At 44.9% G+C, this 17,637-nt stretch overlaps 1 protein-coding gene across 1 annotated transcript in view; it reads left to right on the top strand.

Moving 5' to 3' along the window:
- The first annotated feature begins 4,870 nt into the window (after positions 1–4,870).
- Positions 4,871–17,637, top strand: part of LAMA3 (laminin subunit alpha 3) — a 186,041-nt gene continuing 173,274 nt past the window's right edge. The window contains exons 1-2 of the mRNA XM_034762779.1: positions 4,871–5,246; positions 15,534–15,686. Coding sequence (XP_034618670.1) covers positions 4,941–5,246; positions 15,534–15,686 — 459 coding nt within the window. The 5' untranslated portion in view covers positions 4,871–4,940. The remainder of the gene's footprint in view (positions 5,247–15,533; positions 15,687–17,637) is intronic.

Here is a 17,637-nt window from a genome sequence, read left to right on the forward strand (position 1 = left end):
GGGGCCAGGTATCTAATTAGTGGCGCCACGTCTGCACGGCTCCACTAATTAGGTGGGTGGCCCTAAATTCTCTCATGTGCGGCTGCCCAGGTGCACACCTTAGAGGGAACTGTCTGGGGACAAACTGAATGGAGCTCAAGGACCACTGATGGTCCACGGACCACAGTTTAAGAACCTCTGGTCTAGTTACTTGCTCATGCATTTGGTTCATTACTGTCCCAGAAGAAAGAGTACCACCTACAATATTTAGAGAGGCTATGCAGTACAATGGCTAAGACAGTAGACTAGGAGTCAGGGATTCTGTTCCTAGCTCTTTCACTGATCTACTATGAGACTTATGATAACTGGCTTAACTTCTCTATGGCTCAGTTTCCCCACATGTTAAAACTGGGGCAAAGTGCTTTGAGATTTATGGATGAAAAATATTATATGAGAACTAAGTATGAAATTACTCACCAAGACCACTTCTTGCTGAACTCTGATTTTCACTTGAGGTTTCCTATCTGTGCTCTAAACATGACAAACCCATCTTATGTGATGCCAGCACAAGATGACATTAGTTTCTTTACCCTTAAATAAATATTTATATAATTTAACATACACTGGAAACAAAATTAAACTAAAAATACACCAATTTAATTACTTTGAAACCAACATTTTTTCAGTTGCAATCTTACATTTGGTTAATATATTTAAAATATAAAATAATGTCATCACTAAGGATTATCTATACACAAGCCAAATATTGACAATAAATGAATAAGAACCAAGAACAAGAACAAATTCTTGTGTGTGTACAAGGCACAAAATTGCTTAAATTTATTCAACAAAGTGTTTGATGCATATAAGTGCACCTAGGTGTGTTACAGACTTAATCCTGGTGGCCAGAAAGATTCAAGGGATCAAGCCAACTCCTAATGGCTTTGAGGAGAGGTGGAGAAGGAAAAGGAAGGGTAGTGTGATTGGGATAGAGAGAAGAGGGTGTTTTCTGCTCAGAGGAGTACTCTCAAGCATGCATCTGAAGAAGTGAGGTTCTTACCCACAAAAGCTTATGCTCCCAATACTTCTGTTAGTCTTAAAGGTGCCACAGGACCCTCTGTTGCTTTTCTCAAGCACGCTGACTCCCTGAGATGCGGGACCATCTCCCTAAACCACATCCCGTAGTGGTCAGAGCACTGGCTAGCAATAGCAACAAATGGCCTAAATCCAGGGTTAGCAGTGGCACTTAGTGGCTCAAATGCAGGGGTTGGCAGTAGGGGAACCGAGGCCCTCCTGCTCCACCAGGTTTCAACCCAAGGCCCTAGGCAGGCAGTTCAGGTGTACAACCTGGACAAGAGTACCACCTAGTCTATTCCCTGTGTCACTTCCTACCACATCCCTGCCTCTCCAGAGGCACAGTGTAGGCCTGGATATCAGCCCACAACACAAGCCACTAGAAAAGGGTCAGGAGGTTCCCTCCTCAACCCATAAACTGATGCTCCACTGTCTCTTCTGCAGTGACTTACAGTTCTGAGTTGAGGTCGCTTCAAGGCAACATGGGGCTTCTACTGTATTTCTGCAGGAGCTACCAGTGCAGGTTTGCTCCCTTGGTCGTCTTAAAGAAGATAACAGGGCTTCACGTATTTCTTTAACGTCTGTTTGCAACAATTTCAGATGGTGACATGAAAGAGCCTTTTGTCTTTAAAATCAACAAACCTATCATTGGAATCACATTTGTAGGAGTCTGCAAGTTACCCTAAAAGTTAAAAGGTAAATGAATTCCTCCAAAATGTTTATGCAGAAGATCACGGTAAGCAAACACACTTCGCAGTTAAAGGGAGAAACTATTTCCTTGCATGCCAGACGATGTACAGGGACAACATCTTACAAAAAACTGATAGATAAAGCACCCAGCCCACAGTATCAAAAGGAGTTTGTAATGATTATGTAATTCTTTTAATTGGGTGTTTCTTTGTGGTCTTGTCACTTTATATCCTTCTCAATAACTTTGTGGTGGGGTTCCATGGAAGCACCAAGCATCTACTTTTCACCAAGTACAAGCTCAGTCCAGATTTTATTAAATTCAGTTTTTAATTTGTATTTACTTCTTGGCTCCATGCCTTCACCGCTACTTCCCAACTCAGGATGTGAACTGATACAAGGCAACTACAGTAGAATGCTGTCGTTAGGTGGTGGCTATGCATGTTAAGGCCACCAAGGTACTATACTTTTAGATTTCTATTTGTATTAGTGGGTACAAGCCAAGCCTCCTACCAGCAGCAACAAAGGAGTTGAAAAGACAATTTGATGCTCTTTAAGATAATATAATATCTCTCCTCTGAGAGAATTTGGTGGTAGTGTCTCCTTTGATGGAGCATTTGAACAAAGAAATGTCAATAATATTTGATATTCCTATGGCTTTTGTGATTCAGACCTCTAATACTGTTGGACCACATGTAGTCTCATAGGAACTGGTACATGATGAAGCAATGACACAAAATACCTCCTCTTTCTTTAGGGTCTAAGAAACCTGTAAATTGCTCTTGAACAGTGATACTCAGACTGAAGCTCAGGAGCCGCAAGTGGCTCTTTAATGAGTCTCCTGCAGCTCTTTGTAGTACACGATGTTAAAAAATGGTGATTTATTTATCAACGTATCTAAGCTATTAACCAATCAGGATCGTTTTACTATTATTGACCAATTGTAGAATATTTGGTCAGTCATTTTGCTGTGAGAATTATATATAATAGTAAATGAAACAATGAATTTACACTACTGTGGCTCTTTTGGGTAATGCCGTCGCTAATTTAGCTCCTCTATCACTGAGGTATGAGAATCGCTCCTCTAGAAATTGTCATTATCAGTGGATAGAAGAAAAGAAGATTTTGTTGTGTTTAAACCCATGACATCCTACATTAATGAATGATAACTTTTTCTGTGCTAAAGATGAAAGTGCTCTCCCATAGATGGGTTTTGGACATCATTAGTGCTAACAGTTACAATGGCACAAGACCAAGGCACATGTGAGTGGCGCTGTTCATATGCAGCTAAAATCATTGGCAGTTGGTTGATGCTTGATACTGAGGATACTCCTGGCAAGTCCTGCATGGCATGTAGCAAAGCCCTCATAAAGTTATGAAATACTTAACTCCTCTTGAATCACTAGTAAAGTATTCTAAGTATGTACACATCACGGATTAAGCATAGGGTTGTGCTAGACTCCTGCAAATGTTATTTGTAAAATGAGTAGTGATTGTGTGAGAAAGAGAATGAAATTAAATTGGAATTAAATACAGCATGGTAATTTTACTAATGTGCTGGAGCCTTTTATAATGATATGTTTTTTTAGCTCCCTCGAAAAACTTCAGTGTTACTCAAACCATGAACAAAACAAGATCAGAAAAGCAGGGGAATCATGCCTGCTGGATGAGGGATGAACAGGAACAACCTGCAAAGAGCCTGTGTAGGGAGCCTGTGCACCCTCGTGTGCTGCAGAGTGGTGCTCTGTGATGGCAGAATCTGCAGAGCCCTCAGGGAATGGAGAAGACAAGAGTACTGGTGTGCTAGGTGGTCCCTGTAATTGTGGATTGTACAAGGAAGCAAGTCTGAGGGGGATCATGCATGGGACTGGTGTATGTCCATGAGACAATCTCTATTAAGATATGGTCTGCACTATGAATAAGCTTGAACCTCCATGTTTTGTGGTATACATTTAATAAATAGATTTTTGATACCCTTATTTGTAGATTAGACCTTCCTCTACAAGAGAAATAAGGACAACCCGGGGAATTACAGACCAGTCAGCTTAACTTCTGTACCCGGAAAGATAATGGAGCAAATAATTAAGCAATCAATTTGCAAACATCCGGAAGATAATAAGGTGATAAATAACCACTATAATGCAGTGGTTTTCAAACTGCGGGTCATGACCCAGTACTGGGTTGTGGAATATAAGGCATTGAGTCGCGGGGGCTCTGGTCAGCACCTCCAACCGAGCCATTAAAAGTCCCGGTGGCAGTGCTGCCTGGCTAAGGCAGGATAGTCCCTACCTGTTCCGACACCACGCTGCATCCCGGAAGGGGCCAACAGCAGGTCCGGCTCCTAGGCGGGGGGCCACGAGGCTCAGCGCACTGCCCCTGCCCTCAGCACTGGCTCTGCACTCCCATTGGCTGGCTCCCGGCCAATGGGAGCTGGGGGGCCAGTGCCTGTGCACGAGAGCCATGCGCCTCCGCCTAGGAGCCGGACCTGCTGCTGGCCACTTAGCACCCCCGCTGTGCCAGTGACTGGGAGCTGCCCGAGGTAAGCCCGTGCCCCAGTCCCCTGCCCCAGCCCTGAGCCCCCCCAAACCTGGAGCCCCTTCCTGCACCCCAAACCCCTCCTCCCTGGCCCCACCCCAGAGCCTGCACCTTCAGCCCAGAGCCCTGACCACCTCCTGCACCACAACCCCCTGCCCCAGCCCTGAGCCCCTCCCACACCCCAACTCCCTCGTCCCCACCTCAGTTGGGCCGTGGGCATCAACCATTTTCTTCAACTGGGTCGCCAGAAAAAAACTTTGAAAAACACTGCTATAATGGACCCAACCAGAACCCCCCTCCCCTCCGCTCCCCTCCCAACCGCTCTGTGGAGTGGGAGCCAGATTCCTCCACTGGGCCCATCTCTGGTTATCAGCCACTATTTGTTGGTCCAGCATAAGAGGGCTGCCCTCCCTCGCCCCCCCGCCCCCACTTCGTAGCCCTCAGGACCCAAATATTTCCTGCATGTCTCACTCCTCATTACAAGCCAGAAGCCCTCCTGCGTCCGCTGCCCTGCGTGTCTCGCTCTGTGCACCAGAGGGGGGTGTTCTCTCCCCGGCTCCGCACGGGCCGCACACAGCAGAGGCACAGGCAGAGCGCACGGAGCCTCTCACCTCCGGCTGCCCCCGCCGCGTGCGCCCCATCAGCGCCAGGGGACCCCGCTGAGCATGGCAGCGGCGGCGCTGCAGGGGAGCCGCGCAGCTCCCTCACCGCTGGCGCCGGGCGCCGGGCTCTTCCTCGTGGTGTTATCCCCCTTCCTCACCCTGCGCCCCGGGGCCGCCCGGGTTGGGCCGCCCGACTCCGGGGCGCTCGGGCTCAGCCTCCATCCGCCCTATTTCAACCTGGCCGAGACAGCCAGCATCCGGGCGACGGCCACCTGCGGGGAGGAGAGCGGCGGCGGGAGGCCCCGGCTGGAGTTGTACTGCAAGCTGGTGGGAGGACCGGCCGCCTCCCCCGTGGGGCACACCATCCAGGTACCTCCCCTCGCTGCGGCGGGGATCCCCGGCCGGGGCGCTGGACACGCAGTGGGGCCCGGGTTAGCACGGGCTGGGGGCCTCCGGGGCATGGCACACGGGCTGCCCGCCCTGGAGAAGCGGGACAGGTGCGCACCGGAGGCAGCGCTGGGCTCAGTCTCATTCGTCTCCGCCTTTCATTCCCCGGCCGATGGGCCGTGCGGCGCGATTTTCCCCCCACCCGGGAGAGATTTTGCGTGGGGAGGGGAGCGGTTGGGGGTTGAGCTCCAGAAGGGCCAGGTTAGTTTAGGCTTAAAAGCCTAGATGGGCCCGCCTGGCAAAGTGCCCATCAGAATCTCAGCTCCTCCAAAGTCTGGGGGTGTTTGGGTGTGGTGGTGTGCTGGCCCTTCTTTAGGTAATAGGCAAGAGGTGAAACTTGAACTCAGGACCGCACCTTGCCTGCACAGCCTCTGCCCTCAGGGAGCACTTTGTAGTCTCCCCAAAACTTGCAGTATAATTTTGTTTGACCTCTGGTTAAAGACTAGTCCCCAGTAAGCAACTGATGGTGGCGGTTACTTTAAGCCATGTTTCCCTGAATATTTTTAAGTGGCTCAGGTTGTATTGTGGGTCAGGAAGACAAGCCAGGACCCAGTGATCGCATTACTGTTTGTAGGAAAAAATATAGGGAGCAGGAGAAGAGGGGCACATGTATGTTCCTGTATCTGTGCTTGTTTTCCCTCAGCCCTCCCCACACCCTTGCTTTGCTGTTTGAAGAGCTGACAGATGTGAAGCTGTAACCTCTGGATCCTGATTTCCTCTGTGCTCAGGGAAGGAGCCCAACTGCCCAATCCCACTTACTCAGTTTTTCTTAATACAGTTTGGAAAGCAATCTCCCTCCACTCCACCAGCCTGGAAAGCTGTTTGGTGCAGGAGTTAGTGGTGCAGCATCACCTTGCTCTCCCAATCCCTCCCAAGCACTGAAGGGTTGGGCAGAGTAGATCAGATGCCTTACGGCTTTCATGCTTGTTCCCATCCCCACTTCTTCAGTGCTGGCAGAGGTGTATAATAATAACTGCTGCATCAGGAAAGGGCCCTCTAGGCTGTGGAGGGGGAAGTGCCTTTTAAAGTTGTATTAAGAAGACCCAACACGTGTTCTGGTTTTTACAAGTACTGAATCCTGAGCCTCATAATGTACCCCTTAAGCTGCCTGTGGGATGATGCCAGAGATTCCTGTGGGAGCGTGAGGGGTGGGGTGGTAGGAAAGGATGATGATAAAGCTGCAGATGCTGATCTGACCTATCTGGTTATGAGACCTAGGTGCACCTTATGACAGCCACAAAGAGAGAAAAAAAAAAGCAAAATTCCCAGGAGTGGGTTGATAGAAATACACTTTCCCCAGGTGGTTTGGCAGAAACTTGTGTGAACTTGTCTGTCAGGAGGGTGAGGAAAAAGTAACATTAACCACTGATCCAATGCAATGGACATGCAGTATCAGCTCTGGCAGTACATTACTACAGGAGAGATGTTGGAGATAGTTTGACAAACATTCTCTAGGACTTTCAAAGGAATTTGTTTTGGGGTAGGAGTGAAGGAGAAAGTTAGAAGAGGGTCAAAATAGGATTTAAAATAAGTTGTTATAGAATTATGGGGTCAAACTGTGACTACAATTGATAGAAGGACTAAGCAAGTCATTTTTATAGGAACTTGAAAAGGGGGTTGTGTTGTATCAGTTTTATTTCAAGAATAATTCCAGTTTGGGGGGAGTTTCTCTCCATAGTTTTTTTCAGGGGAAAGATCAAGAGGAGTGTGCTATCTTCAACAAATGTTGATAGTGCCTTTCTTCCATATCACACTATAATCTATTCTCAATTGACTTTGTATTTCTATAATGCCTTTCATCAGAAAATCTCAAAGTGCTTTACCAATACTAACAAACTGCACAACGTTCTGTTTTACAGATGGGAAAACCGGGATGCAGATTAAGTGACTAGACCAAGGTCCCAGAGGAAGTTTGTGATAGGCAGGAATACCTTCGCTCTTAGTTCTGTGCTTTAAGCATAAGGCTATCCCTTCTCCCTTACATATTCAGCTGAACCTTGCTGTTTGATACTTGGTTAACACAGACACCACATAATTTGAACAGAAAATGCAGCAATCTCTCCCTATTAAAGCAGTGCTTTAATAGCAGAATAGTGTAGTGTGATCTCATACTACTAACATTCTATAAAGTATTAGAAGTCATTAAATATAAACTACAAATAAACAAAATCAAATAAGTAAACAAAGTTAATTCCATGATGCAATATCCTTGCTTTCTTGTCTTTTGTCTTTTTATATACTATACCACTTGTAAGTGTGAATTAATGAGGTTTTACTGTATGTAGGGAGAGGATAGAAAGAAGGAGAATTCCCTTTGTTAAATATTTACCTTACAGGTGCTGGGTTAGAAGTCAGTTGTGGTTTGTGCCTGATCCAAATTCCTGGAAGAATTACTGATAGCTCAGACCTGGCTCAAGGAAACATGTTTTGCTTCTTACAGTATTTGTATAAACGTGAATACAGCAGTCTCTCTCTCCAGTTTCAACAAAGCCCCATTGAGATACATAACATGAATACTTCTGTAGTTTACCAGCAGTTGTTGTGATTCAAGAGGAGTTAGAAATTCTTTCAAAAGGCCAGGGAAATCCAGCCACAGAAAATGTGATAAGAGCACAGTGTACATATTATCAAACTGCTCCACCTCTCAAGTTCAAATACACTTTAAATAAGGGAAGAGAATCTATCTTTGTGGTAAGACTTGCAAAAATGGACAAAAGTGCATTAAATTCCTATGAAATCTTAGCTCATAAGATTTAAACAAACACACGCACACATACGTATAGTACTATGTCTTAAAAAACTCACAGGGAGAGAATCACACTCCTTTATGTAAGGTTGGGGCTGATATTGACAATAGCCACAATAACAAGGAAATTCTAAGTTAAGGTGATACTGTGCATTTAACTCCCTCCGTTGTGCCTTACTATTGAGGTATGTACGGGTCTGGATTGTGGCTGGCCCTACACAAGTTTGTACATGCAAGGGGAGATGGGCCCAGCAGCTTCTCCTAGTCTTATGCCTGGTTCACGGGGTAACCACAAAGTGGATGGGGAGTGGAGTCACTGCTCTATGCTAGTGCCATCACTAGCCTCCCCAAAGAGGATGAGGAGGAGCAGAATGGCCCTCTCTGGAGCTAATCTGGCACCCTTAGTGTACACTTTCAATGCATGGCATAGTGTGTAGTGGAGTTTGCGCTCCCAGGGAGCTCCAGAAAGAATTCAGTGTGAGTCATCCACCATTCCTCTTAGGGTTTCCACTGCAATGAGGCCCCTCCACACAACTCAACTACCTGATATGGGCTGAGCCTAGAAGGCACTGTCCAACCCACAGTCTAGCATACAGTCTATTTCCCTTAATCAGCATATTGGTAAGTTGGCCATTCGCTAAATTAGGATGATTTTCAGTGAACAGATTCAGTGCAAAGCTGTGCATTTCAGTTATTCAAAATGATGGATAAATGGCATGTCTGGGATTGGCTGATAGTAGTAGTGCGCAGATGTGAATTAGTATTTAATAGCATACCTGGCCTGCTGTGGGGCACGTAACTGTCAGATATTATTATGGTGTAACCAAGACCTGCAATGTGGTTCTTTTCTGTTGTGCAGATAGGACCTTTATCTTCATTGGGTGTAAATTGTGTACATTGGCATACTTCCATAGATTGCTTGTTGCAGTTTCAGTTTTCAAACTGAGATCATCATTCTGCACACTTGGGAGAACTGCAGGAGACGAGGATAATTAAATCACTAGCAAATGCACACCTGCCCTGGTGATGAATTCAGGCCAAAATCAAACAATGTCTTGAGGCTCGGTATCTTGAAATTCAGACACGTGAAGTCTACCAGACAGGCTTCAGTGTGGAATGCCTGTAGATATTGCTAGTGGGAAGCAAGGGAGAATGGTTTGTCCAACAATTTATTTTCTTTCATTTCTCGCTCGCTGTTTTGTTGGCAGGTTTGTGGAATGTACTTTACATAACTGAAACTCTAGCTGTTGCAGGATCATTCTTTGAATTATGTATCAGGAAAATTATTAAATCTTGAGTTCAAATCTTCAAGTGCTGCAGTTTTTTTTAAATAATCCATCTCCCAACACATGCATTTTATATTCCTAATTCAGTTTTCTGTTCACTCTCATCTTTACTTTAAGGCGATCACCGGAGTGTAGTTTAAAACTCTGAAACTACACTACCAAGAACTGTGTTAAAACAAGGCTGATGCTGCATAATTCTAGCATGACCAGTGTGGACATGGATTTATTTTAAAGACCCATGCTTCAATATTGTTATAAAACCATGCTCTGGTCACTATTACACATTGTTCTTTCTGGCTGTGATAGAAAATGGTATCACTGACCCTTAGTGCAGCATATGACAAGTTGTGTCTACCCTGGCAAACCTCAGTAATGCATAGCCTGAGTTTACAGTAGCACCCTGGTTTACCTTGGTCCTTTGTATATAGGTAAAACCAAACCAGGTTCTAGCATAATTGGAGGAGCATCATGTTATCACATAATCCCTGGATAGTTCATCAGCCTGTGTACATGGGGATTTGGCCAAGCCTTTTTTCTAAATGATCCTTGACATTCTCAAGAGTTAATCCCTGACCCAGGCCAACAAGCACAGTATTGACTGACACAAACTCAGACTCCATTTCTTGTGAAGTCTATAGCATTGTATGCTATACTCGTTCAGTACTTGTCAGAAAGCAGGGCAGCTACAGCTGCACCGATGTTAACAATGGTTTAAATGCCAGTGTAGACAGGACCAAATCATTTTCAACACTACATTAAATCTTGGATGACGTCTTCTTGAAATAGTGACAAACTTAACCTTGTATCACAAGTGCTAACCAGTTGTTGCACTGTGTTGCTGCACCCTTTGCTGACAGCAGAAACAGAATGTTCTGGTATAGATAAGGCTAAAGGGCTGCCTTTATTATAATCTCTACATATACAGTGACCCCATACATGTTCACAACCCTTAGATACCACAACAGGTGCCTTAGGTTGTGTCTACAGTAGACCTCCTCAGGAAATCTCCAGCTATTGCACCAGCACCAGGGCAGCTTCACCTGTGGTAGCAAAGGTGAGGGCAGAAGAGTAGACATGATGACATTGGTGTTTTTACCACTGTGTCAATTATACCTGAATAGAGTAGGTCTAGATGATATGGTAGTAAAAACACTGGTGAACATGCACTAGTGTCCTGTCTCCACTTTTGCTCTCACTTTGCTATCATCAGTGCAGCTGCACTAGTTTTAGTGCAATGGTGGGAGATTTCCCCAAGAAATTTAGCATAGTCAAGGCCTTAGAAAATCATTAGAATGATAGATACATAAATATTGGTAGTAGTCATTCTCTCTTATTTAGATTGAGGTAAATTGCGTTGTGTATTTAAGGGTCACGTTGTGTATGTAAGTGTATGGGATACAAGCCCAGGGCCGGCTCCAGGGTTTTGGCCGCCCCAAGCAGCCAAAAAACAAACAAACAAACAATAAAGCCGCGATCACAATCTGCGGCGGCAATTCGGCGGGAGGTCCTTCGCCCCGAGCGGGAGTGAGGGACCATCCGCCGAATTGCCGCCGAATAGCTGGACCTGCCGCCCCCCTCCGGAGTGGCGACCCCAAGCACCTGCTTGCCAGGCTGGTGCCTGGAGCCGGCCCTGTACAAGCCTCCCTTAAAAAAAATCTTTTCTTTTTCATGACAAAGGTCCAGATTCTGCAAAAACTTGTGCTCAGCAAAGGGTCTCTGCTAGTTTCTCTCTTTAAAGTATTTGGGTCTGAAGTCATACAAAGTTGATCTGGACAGATGTGACTATATGTTTTTGTTTTATTTTAATGTTTTCTCTGTAGATATCCTATAATCCATATGAAGTTGCCAGAATACGTATTTATTTTGTCTGAATCAGAATAATTTTAATTGAAAGGACTCCCAAGGGGGAAAAGCTGGTGTGTGTGTGTGTAGCAAAAGAGGGTTAATTACACTTCCTTGTCTGTCCTTTTTTTGCTTTGTGAAGTTTTTTTGTACTTAGTTTTGCAGCCAAATTATATATATCAATGAAAAAAACGTTAAAAATCCATATAATGGTCCTGAGTAAAAAGATCCCCATGTAAAATATAAATGAAGTGTTCTGAAAGTGAAGTATAACAGAATTAAGAGGCGAAATGATAAAGTGACACATGAATGAGGGGGAAAAATGAAGAGCAGGCAGGAAGGGTAGATAAAAAATAACATTATTGGAATAGAATGTGATGGGGAGAGAGACCCTTGGAAATTGACTTTACTAATTTTAACTATTTAACAGTATTTGGATAGTAGAATATAGTTTTATTAAGGAAAAATATAGTTTCGTTAACCCCACTAGCAGTTAAATTAGAAGCCAATTAGATTTTCTAAAGAGTATTCATGATTATTCCTTTACAGTACAATAGGCTTTATATATTATCAGAGAGAGACAGGGGATCTCCAGAACTTGGTTTTAATTATATATTTAAAGGGCTGGATAGCAGCCTCCGTAAATAGATGCTTTAATTGTCTTAAAAGGCATTTCTCCAGATTTGCATGTTCTTTGGTTTTTCTGGGGGTGCATTTTGTCAAAAGTCCATGATTCAGCACCAAAACATATTACACAGCCTGACACGGACAGAACTTGAAGGAAATTTTGAGTATAAGTTAATGTCCACTTTAGGCCTTGTTTATGCCAGTTTTTGCAACTTTTCCCACTTTTGTTAACACCAGTTCACCTTTTTCAGGGCTTGTCTACACTTGTCTATAGTCATCTTCAGTGAAGATGCTATCTATGCTGACAGGAGAGCTTCAATATAGGTATTCCACCTCCCCAAGAGGCAGTAGCTGTACTGATGGAAGAAGCTGTCCTGTCGCCATAGCACTGTCTATACTGGGAGTTGAGTTGGTAGAACGGCGCTCAGAGGTGTGGATTTCCCACGTAGTTATACCAACATAAGTTGCTAGTGCAGACCAAGCCTCATTGTTAGCAACATTAAGAACTCTGCTGTAGACCAGCTGCTGACAGTGTTTTGCATACTATGCAATCTAATCTTGTGCAAAGGAAAACTAATTAAAACAGCTCTTGAAATGCTGGTACTAGCCTCTGACCAGTCTAGACTAGGGCTGCCAAATGTTAACAGTGGTGGAACTGAACCTGTGTTAGTAACAGTGTACTCAAAGCCAAAGTATGGCAGAGGAATCTGTTTCTGAGATTCAATGATCTTAGGAAGGGTTAGTACTTCAACAAACTCTGGTTCCAGATGCTTAGGCAGTGATTTCCATGCCAGTTCAGTGGTCTGACTTTCTTGTAAACTTGGCAGCAAAAATGTACTGCTTAATATTACTTTTTAATTTAATTTAAATGACTTTAATAGATTATAATGAGTTTAAGCCTTAACACAGGTTGTCATAATTTCAAATTTAATTCTAAATGGATTCATTTTTAAAAATAAACCCATATTTACATTTAAAAAAATCTGATTTATATTTAAATATCTGATTTTTTTTTAAATGAAAAAAGACAGATTTTTTTTATCTGCCCTGCTCTTTCTCTGGATTTAGTATGTGGGTGTTGGTGACCTATGATACACAGGAGGTTATACTAGGTGATCTGGTGGTCCCTAGTGGCCTTAAATTCTATGATTCTCTGTGCCTCCATTCTCTATCTGTAAAATGGGTATGTTAGTACAGTAAAAGATGTTTTATCTGGCACTTCACCAAGTGGAAAGCTCTATAAACTGGCATTTCTGATCTTCATTGAAAGTCCGGTCTATAATCTGGTTGGCACGGGGCTGGCAGGTCATTGGGGTGTGGGAGAGGATTCGGAGTACAGCCTCTGAGAGGGTGTGTGGGTGTGGGTGGCGACCTGTCCTGGCTGCTCCTAGGCAGAGGCACAACAGGCGGCTCTGCATGCTGTCTCTGCCCGAAGGCGCCGCCACCGCAGCTCCCATTGACCCTGGTTCACGGCCAGTGGGAGCTGCAGAGCCAACACTTGCGGTGGGGACAGAGCGCAGTGCCGCCTGTCGTGCCTCTGCCTAGGAGCAGCCGCTTGCGGGGAGCCACCTGAGGTGAGTGTCCCTCGGATCCAACACCCCAAGCCCCCTCCTACACCCCACTCCCCATGCCCTTGAGCCCCCTCCTGCACCCAAACTCCCTCCCTCCTAGTTAACTGGCATTTTAAACTTACCGGTACCCCCATTCTCCCAACATGCTGGATAAAACAGCTTTTACTGTACTTCTCTTGCTCACAAGGGTGTTGTGAGGATTAAAAAATTTAAAAAATGATGAGGTGCTTAGATACAATGTCACTGAGGGCCATATAAGTACCAGAGCATAGATAAAGAGAACTAACATGTATATAGAGTACTACTTACTTACACGTTGTTGGAGATGTTCATTTTGAGAGGAGTGGAAGGGCTAGTAGCCATGTAATAATGCAGGCTGTGAAACTGAATCCCAGTAGAGAACTGACTATTTTGAAACACAGATTACTCCTGGAGCATGCTGGGAAATGGGGAGGAGTCTTGGGTTTTTTTTATAAACAGGGCCTCTTTCTCAATTCTTAGCAGAATGAATGGCGGAAATATGGAAGTTAAAATTCCCATCAGAGATGGGTTTTTTTTGGAGGGAAGGAGATTGAGAGAAAAGGTGTTGTCTCAGCTATTCCTTGGCGTGTTTTGTATGTTAGTGTTATATTTTGCTTCCAAAGTTTTATTTCACCTTTTAGCAGTTTAGGCATGTTGTTTATTGGTTTTTAATAAAGATTATTTTAAGTGAAAGAAACCAAACCTAAATCTCTGGTCTACTCTTGTCATCTACTACTAAACTGAAAATGGAGAACCCCAAAATACTGTAGACTGCGGTATCACTGGCATAACTTGTACACTTCAGAATCTGCTGCTATTTAGTCATTCGGGGGATGTCTGTAGCATTACCCTGTTATCTGCTAACTCAGAAGTCCACATGCAGAATCCAGTATGCAAATAGTTTGAAACCCCTTAAAAATTTTGGCTCCAGTGAATGGATTACAATATTACAAACATGACAGACTTCAGCAAAAGTATAGGATTTGAGTATGTGCTTAACCCCTCATTTAATTTTAAGGCCCAGATCCTCCAAGGCCATTAGGTGCCTTATTCCCAGGGCCGGCTCCAGGCACCAGCCCACCAAGCTTGTGCTTGGGGCGGCACCTGAAGAGGGGCGGCGCGGTGCTCCGGCTCCAGCCGCCGGGGAGAACGGAGCCGCAGTGGGCTCGCTGCCCCGCTCTTCCCGGGGGAGGGCAGAGAGGCTTCCGCGGCTCCGCTCTTCCCGGCAGCCAGAGCGCTGTGGGAGGGCGGTGAGCCCACTGCAGCTCCGCTTTCCCCGGCGGCCGGAGCACCGCGCCTCCCCCCTCCAGGTGCCGCCCCAAGCACAAGCTTGGTGGGCTGGTGCCTGGAGCCAGCCCTGTCTCCGCCCTCCCGCCGGCGCTCTGGCCGCCGGGGAGAGCGGAGCCCCGGCTGGGCTCTCTGCCCTCCTCCCAGGGCTCCGGCCACCAGCGGAGCCGCGGCGGGCTCGCCGCCCTCCCCCCGGCACTCTGGCTGGTCAGGGAGAGCGGCCCGCGGCCGGGCTCGGCGCCCTCCCCTGTCGCACTGGGGGGGCGGGGGTGAGGGGGGTGGCCGCGGGAGGCTTTTTTTCCTGGGGCGGCAAAAAAGCCAGAGCCGGCCCTGCTAACTCCCATTGATTTCAATAGGAGTTAGGCACATAAATACCCTTGAGATCTGGGCATAAGTGCTTTCTTGAATAAAAATGGACTTTGCACATGCTTAAATGCATTACTGAATTTGTGTGCATATCTTGAGGTCATCGCAAAAGTGGGCCTGGATAATTTCACTAAAATTTCACTAAAATTATTAATATCAACATGCTCTACTGTAGTTTCTTTGGAAAGAGGTTTGTTTTAATGATAGTTTAATATATAAGAAAATGAATGCTTATGATGTTTTAATTATGTATTCCATTTTAGTTATTAGGAAAATATTTTTACAATAAACCAGAAATACACCATACAAAAGCAAAACAAAATCTTATCACACACCCAATCAAAGCCCTACCTAAGTATCATAGTTAGCAGTAGAATCCATCACTCATAATTTAACGGAAGGATGTGTCTATTTCTCAGTCAGATCAAACTGAGCATAAATCTTTTGTTCTGTTGTCTTTCAGGGACAGTTTTGTGACTATTGCAATGCAGCTGATCCCAATAAAGCTCACCCAATAACCAATGCTATTGATGGAACTGAACGCTGGTGGCAAAGTCCTCCTCTCTCTTTAGGCTTACAGTATAATGAAGTGAATGTCACTTTAGATCTTGGACAGGTGAGTACGTGATCATTTTATGTGGAGTGTTAATGGGTTTGGCCATATTCTGTAGCAATACAAAAGTCTTATAGTAGCAAGATGAAAATGCTTGAATTAAGAATCTTGGTCTGCCATGTGATTCTTTTGTGGTTTATGTTCTGTGATTGTTACAGATTTAACTTTACTTAAGTGATTATCTTTTTCAGGTATGTTGACTGTGGGTTCTTGCCACAGACAATATATTGGTTGCTATGAATTGGCGTCACTGGAATCTAAACACAATTCATTAATATAAAGCTGCATAGGATCACCCCCGTGGAACTCAGGCTCTGCCTTTTATTCCATAACCTCTTCCCCCCATGGCTCAAGGGGAAATTCATGCTGCACACTCTCTTGATGACAATAGTTGGAAGAGGATTACTTTAGTGATAGGTGGATTCCATTAGCCATCCACAGGAAGCCTTCTGCTCTCTTGCGGACACTGTCTTAGAAGAAGAAAATTATCGATTTAGGGCACTCCAGAAAGAAAGACACAACAGAGGCAGGTAGCTGGGTGTTAATACAAATATTCGGGCTTCCCCTGCAGGGGAGAAGCAAGTAGCTAACACTAAAGACTCTGCATATGTAAATTCAGCTTTTTAGCTATAGGGCCAGATTCTCAGCTGCGATAAATAGGCACAGTTTCATTAAAGTAAGCTGTGCTCTGCCAATTTACACCAGCTGAGAATATGGCCCATAGTCTTCATTCCCATTATGTTCTTGCTCAGTGTCAAGATGGAAATGGAGGTTTTTCAGTAGTTAAACTAAACTTCTGTGATTTTTGTCATATAGAATTTTTTTTACTTAAAACAAATTTAAATGAATTATACATGTCTGTATTATATCTTGGTTACATTTATCCACTGCACCTCTATGGAGAGAGCCAGAGGTATGGCCCTACCAAATTCATGGTTCATTTTGGTAAATTTCACAGTCCTAGCATTTTAAAAATTTTGAATTTCACAGTTACAGATATTTAAATCTTAAATGTCACGGGGTTATCACAAGTCATGAATATGTATTTAAAAATATAAATATGCAAAGCCCTTAAGTCAGCGTTTCTCAATCTGGGGATCCTGACCCAAAAAGGGGCCACAATGCTATCATGGGGGGTTCGCAGTATTACCACCCTTACTTCTGTACTGCCTTCACAGCTGGGTGGCTGGAGAGTGGTGGCTGCTGGCTTGGAGCCCAGCTCTGAAGGCAGCAACATCACTAGCAGCGGTGCAGAAGTAAAGGCGGCATGGTATGATATTGCCACCCATACTACTGCGCTGCTGCTGCCAGTGACGCAGAAGGGTGGCAATACCATACCGTACCATGCCATCTTCATTTCTGCACTGCTGCTGGTGGTCGCTCTGCCTTCAGAGCTGGGCTCCCAGCCAGCAGCCACCACTCTCCAGCCGCCCAGCTCTGAAGGCAGTGCAGAAGTAAGGATGGCAATTCTGCAACCCTCCTACTTTAGCGAGATTTCTTGGTCCGTTTCTTAATGCGTTTTTCAGGGTCATGAATTCGGTAGGGCCCTAGGCATAGACCATGTCTTCACTGCAGAGTTAATTTGGTGATTGGCACACAGATTAGCCTAGTCCAGGTGTGAACGGCCACACTGAAAAGCCATATCCAAGTTATAAATCATAGAAATCATAGAATCATAGAACTGGAAGGGACCTCGAGAGGTCATCTAGTCCGGTCCCCTGCACTCAAGGCAGGACTAAGTATTATCTAGACCATCCCTGACAGGTGTTTATCCAACCTGCTCTTAAAAATCCCCAATGATGGAGATTCCACCACCTCCCTTGGCAATTTATTCCAGTGCTTAACCACTCTGACAGTTAGGAAGTTTTTCCTAATGTCTAACCTAAACCGCCCTTGCTGCAATTTAAGCCCATTGCTTCTTGTCCTATCCTCAGAGGTTAAGAAGAACAATTTT

Source organism: Trachemys scripta, chromosome 2 (assembly GCF_013100865.1).
Source record: "Trachemys scripta elegans isolate TJP31775 chromosome 2, CAS_Tse_1.0, whole genome shotgun sequence".
NCBI classification, from domain to species: domain Eukaryota; kingdom Metazoa; phylum Chordata; order Testudines; family Emydidae; genus Trachemys; species Trachemys scripta.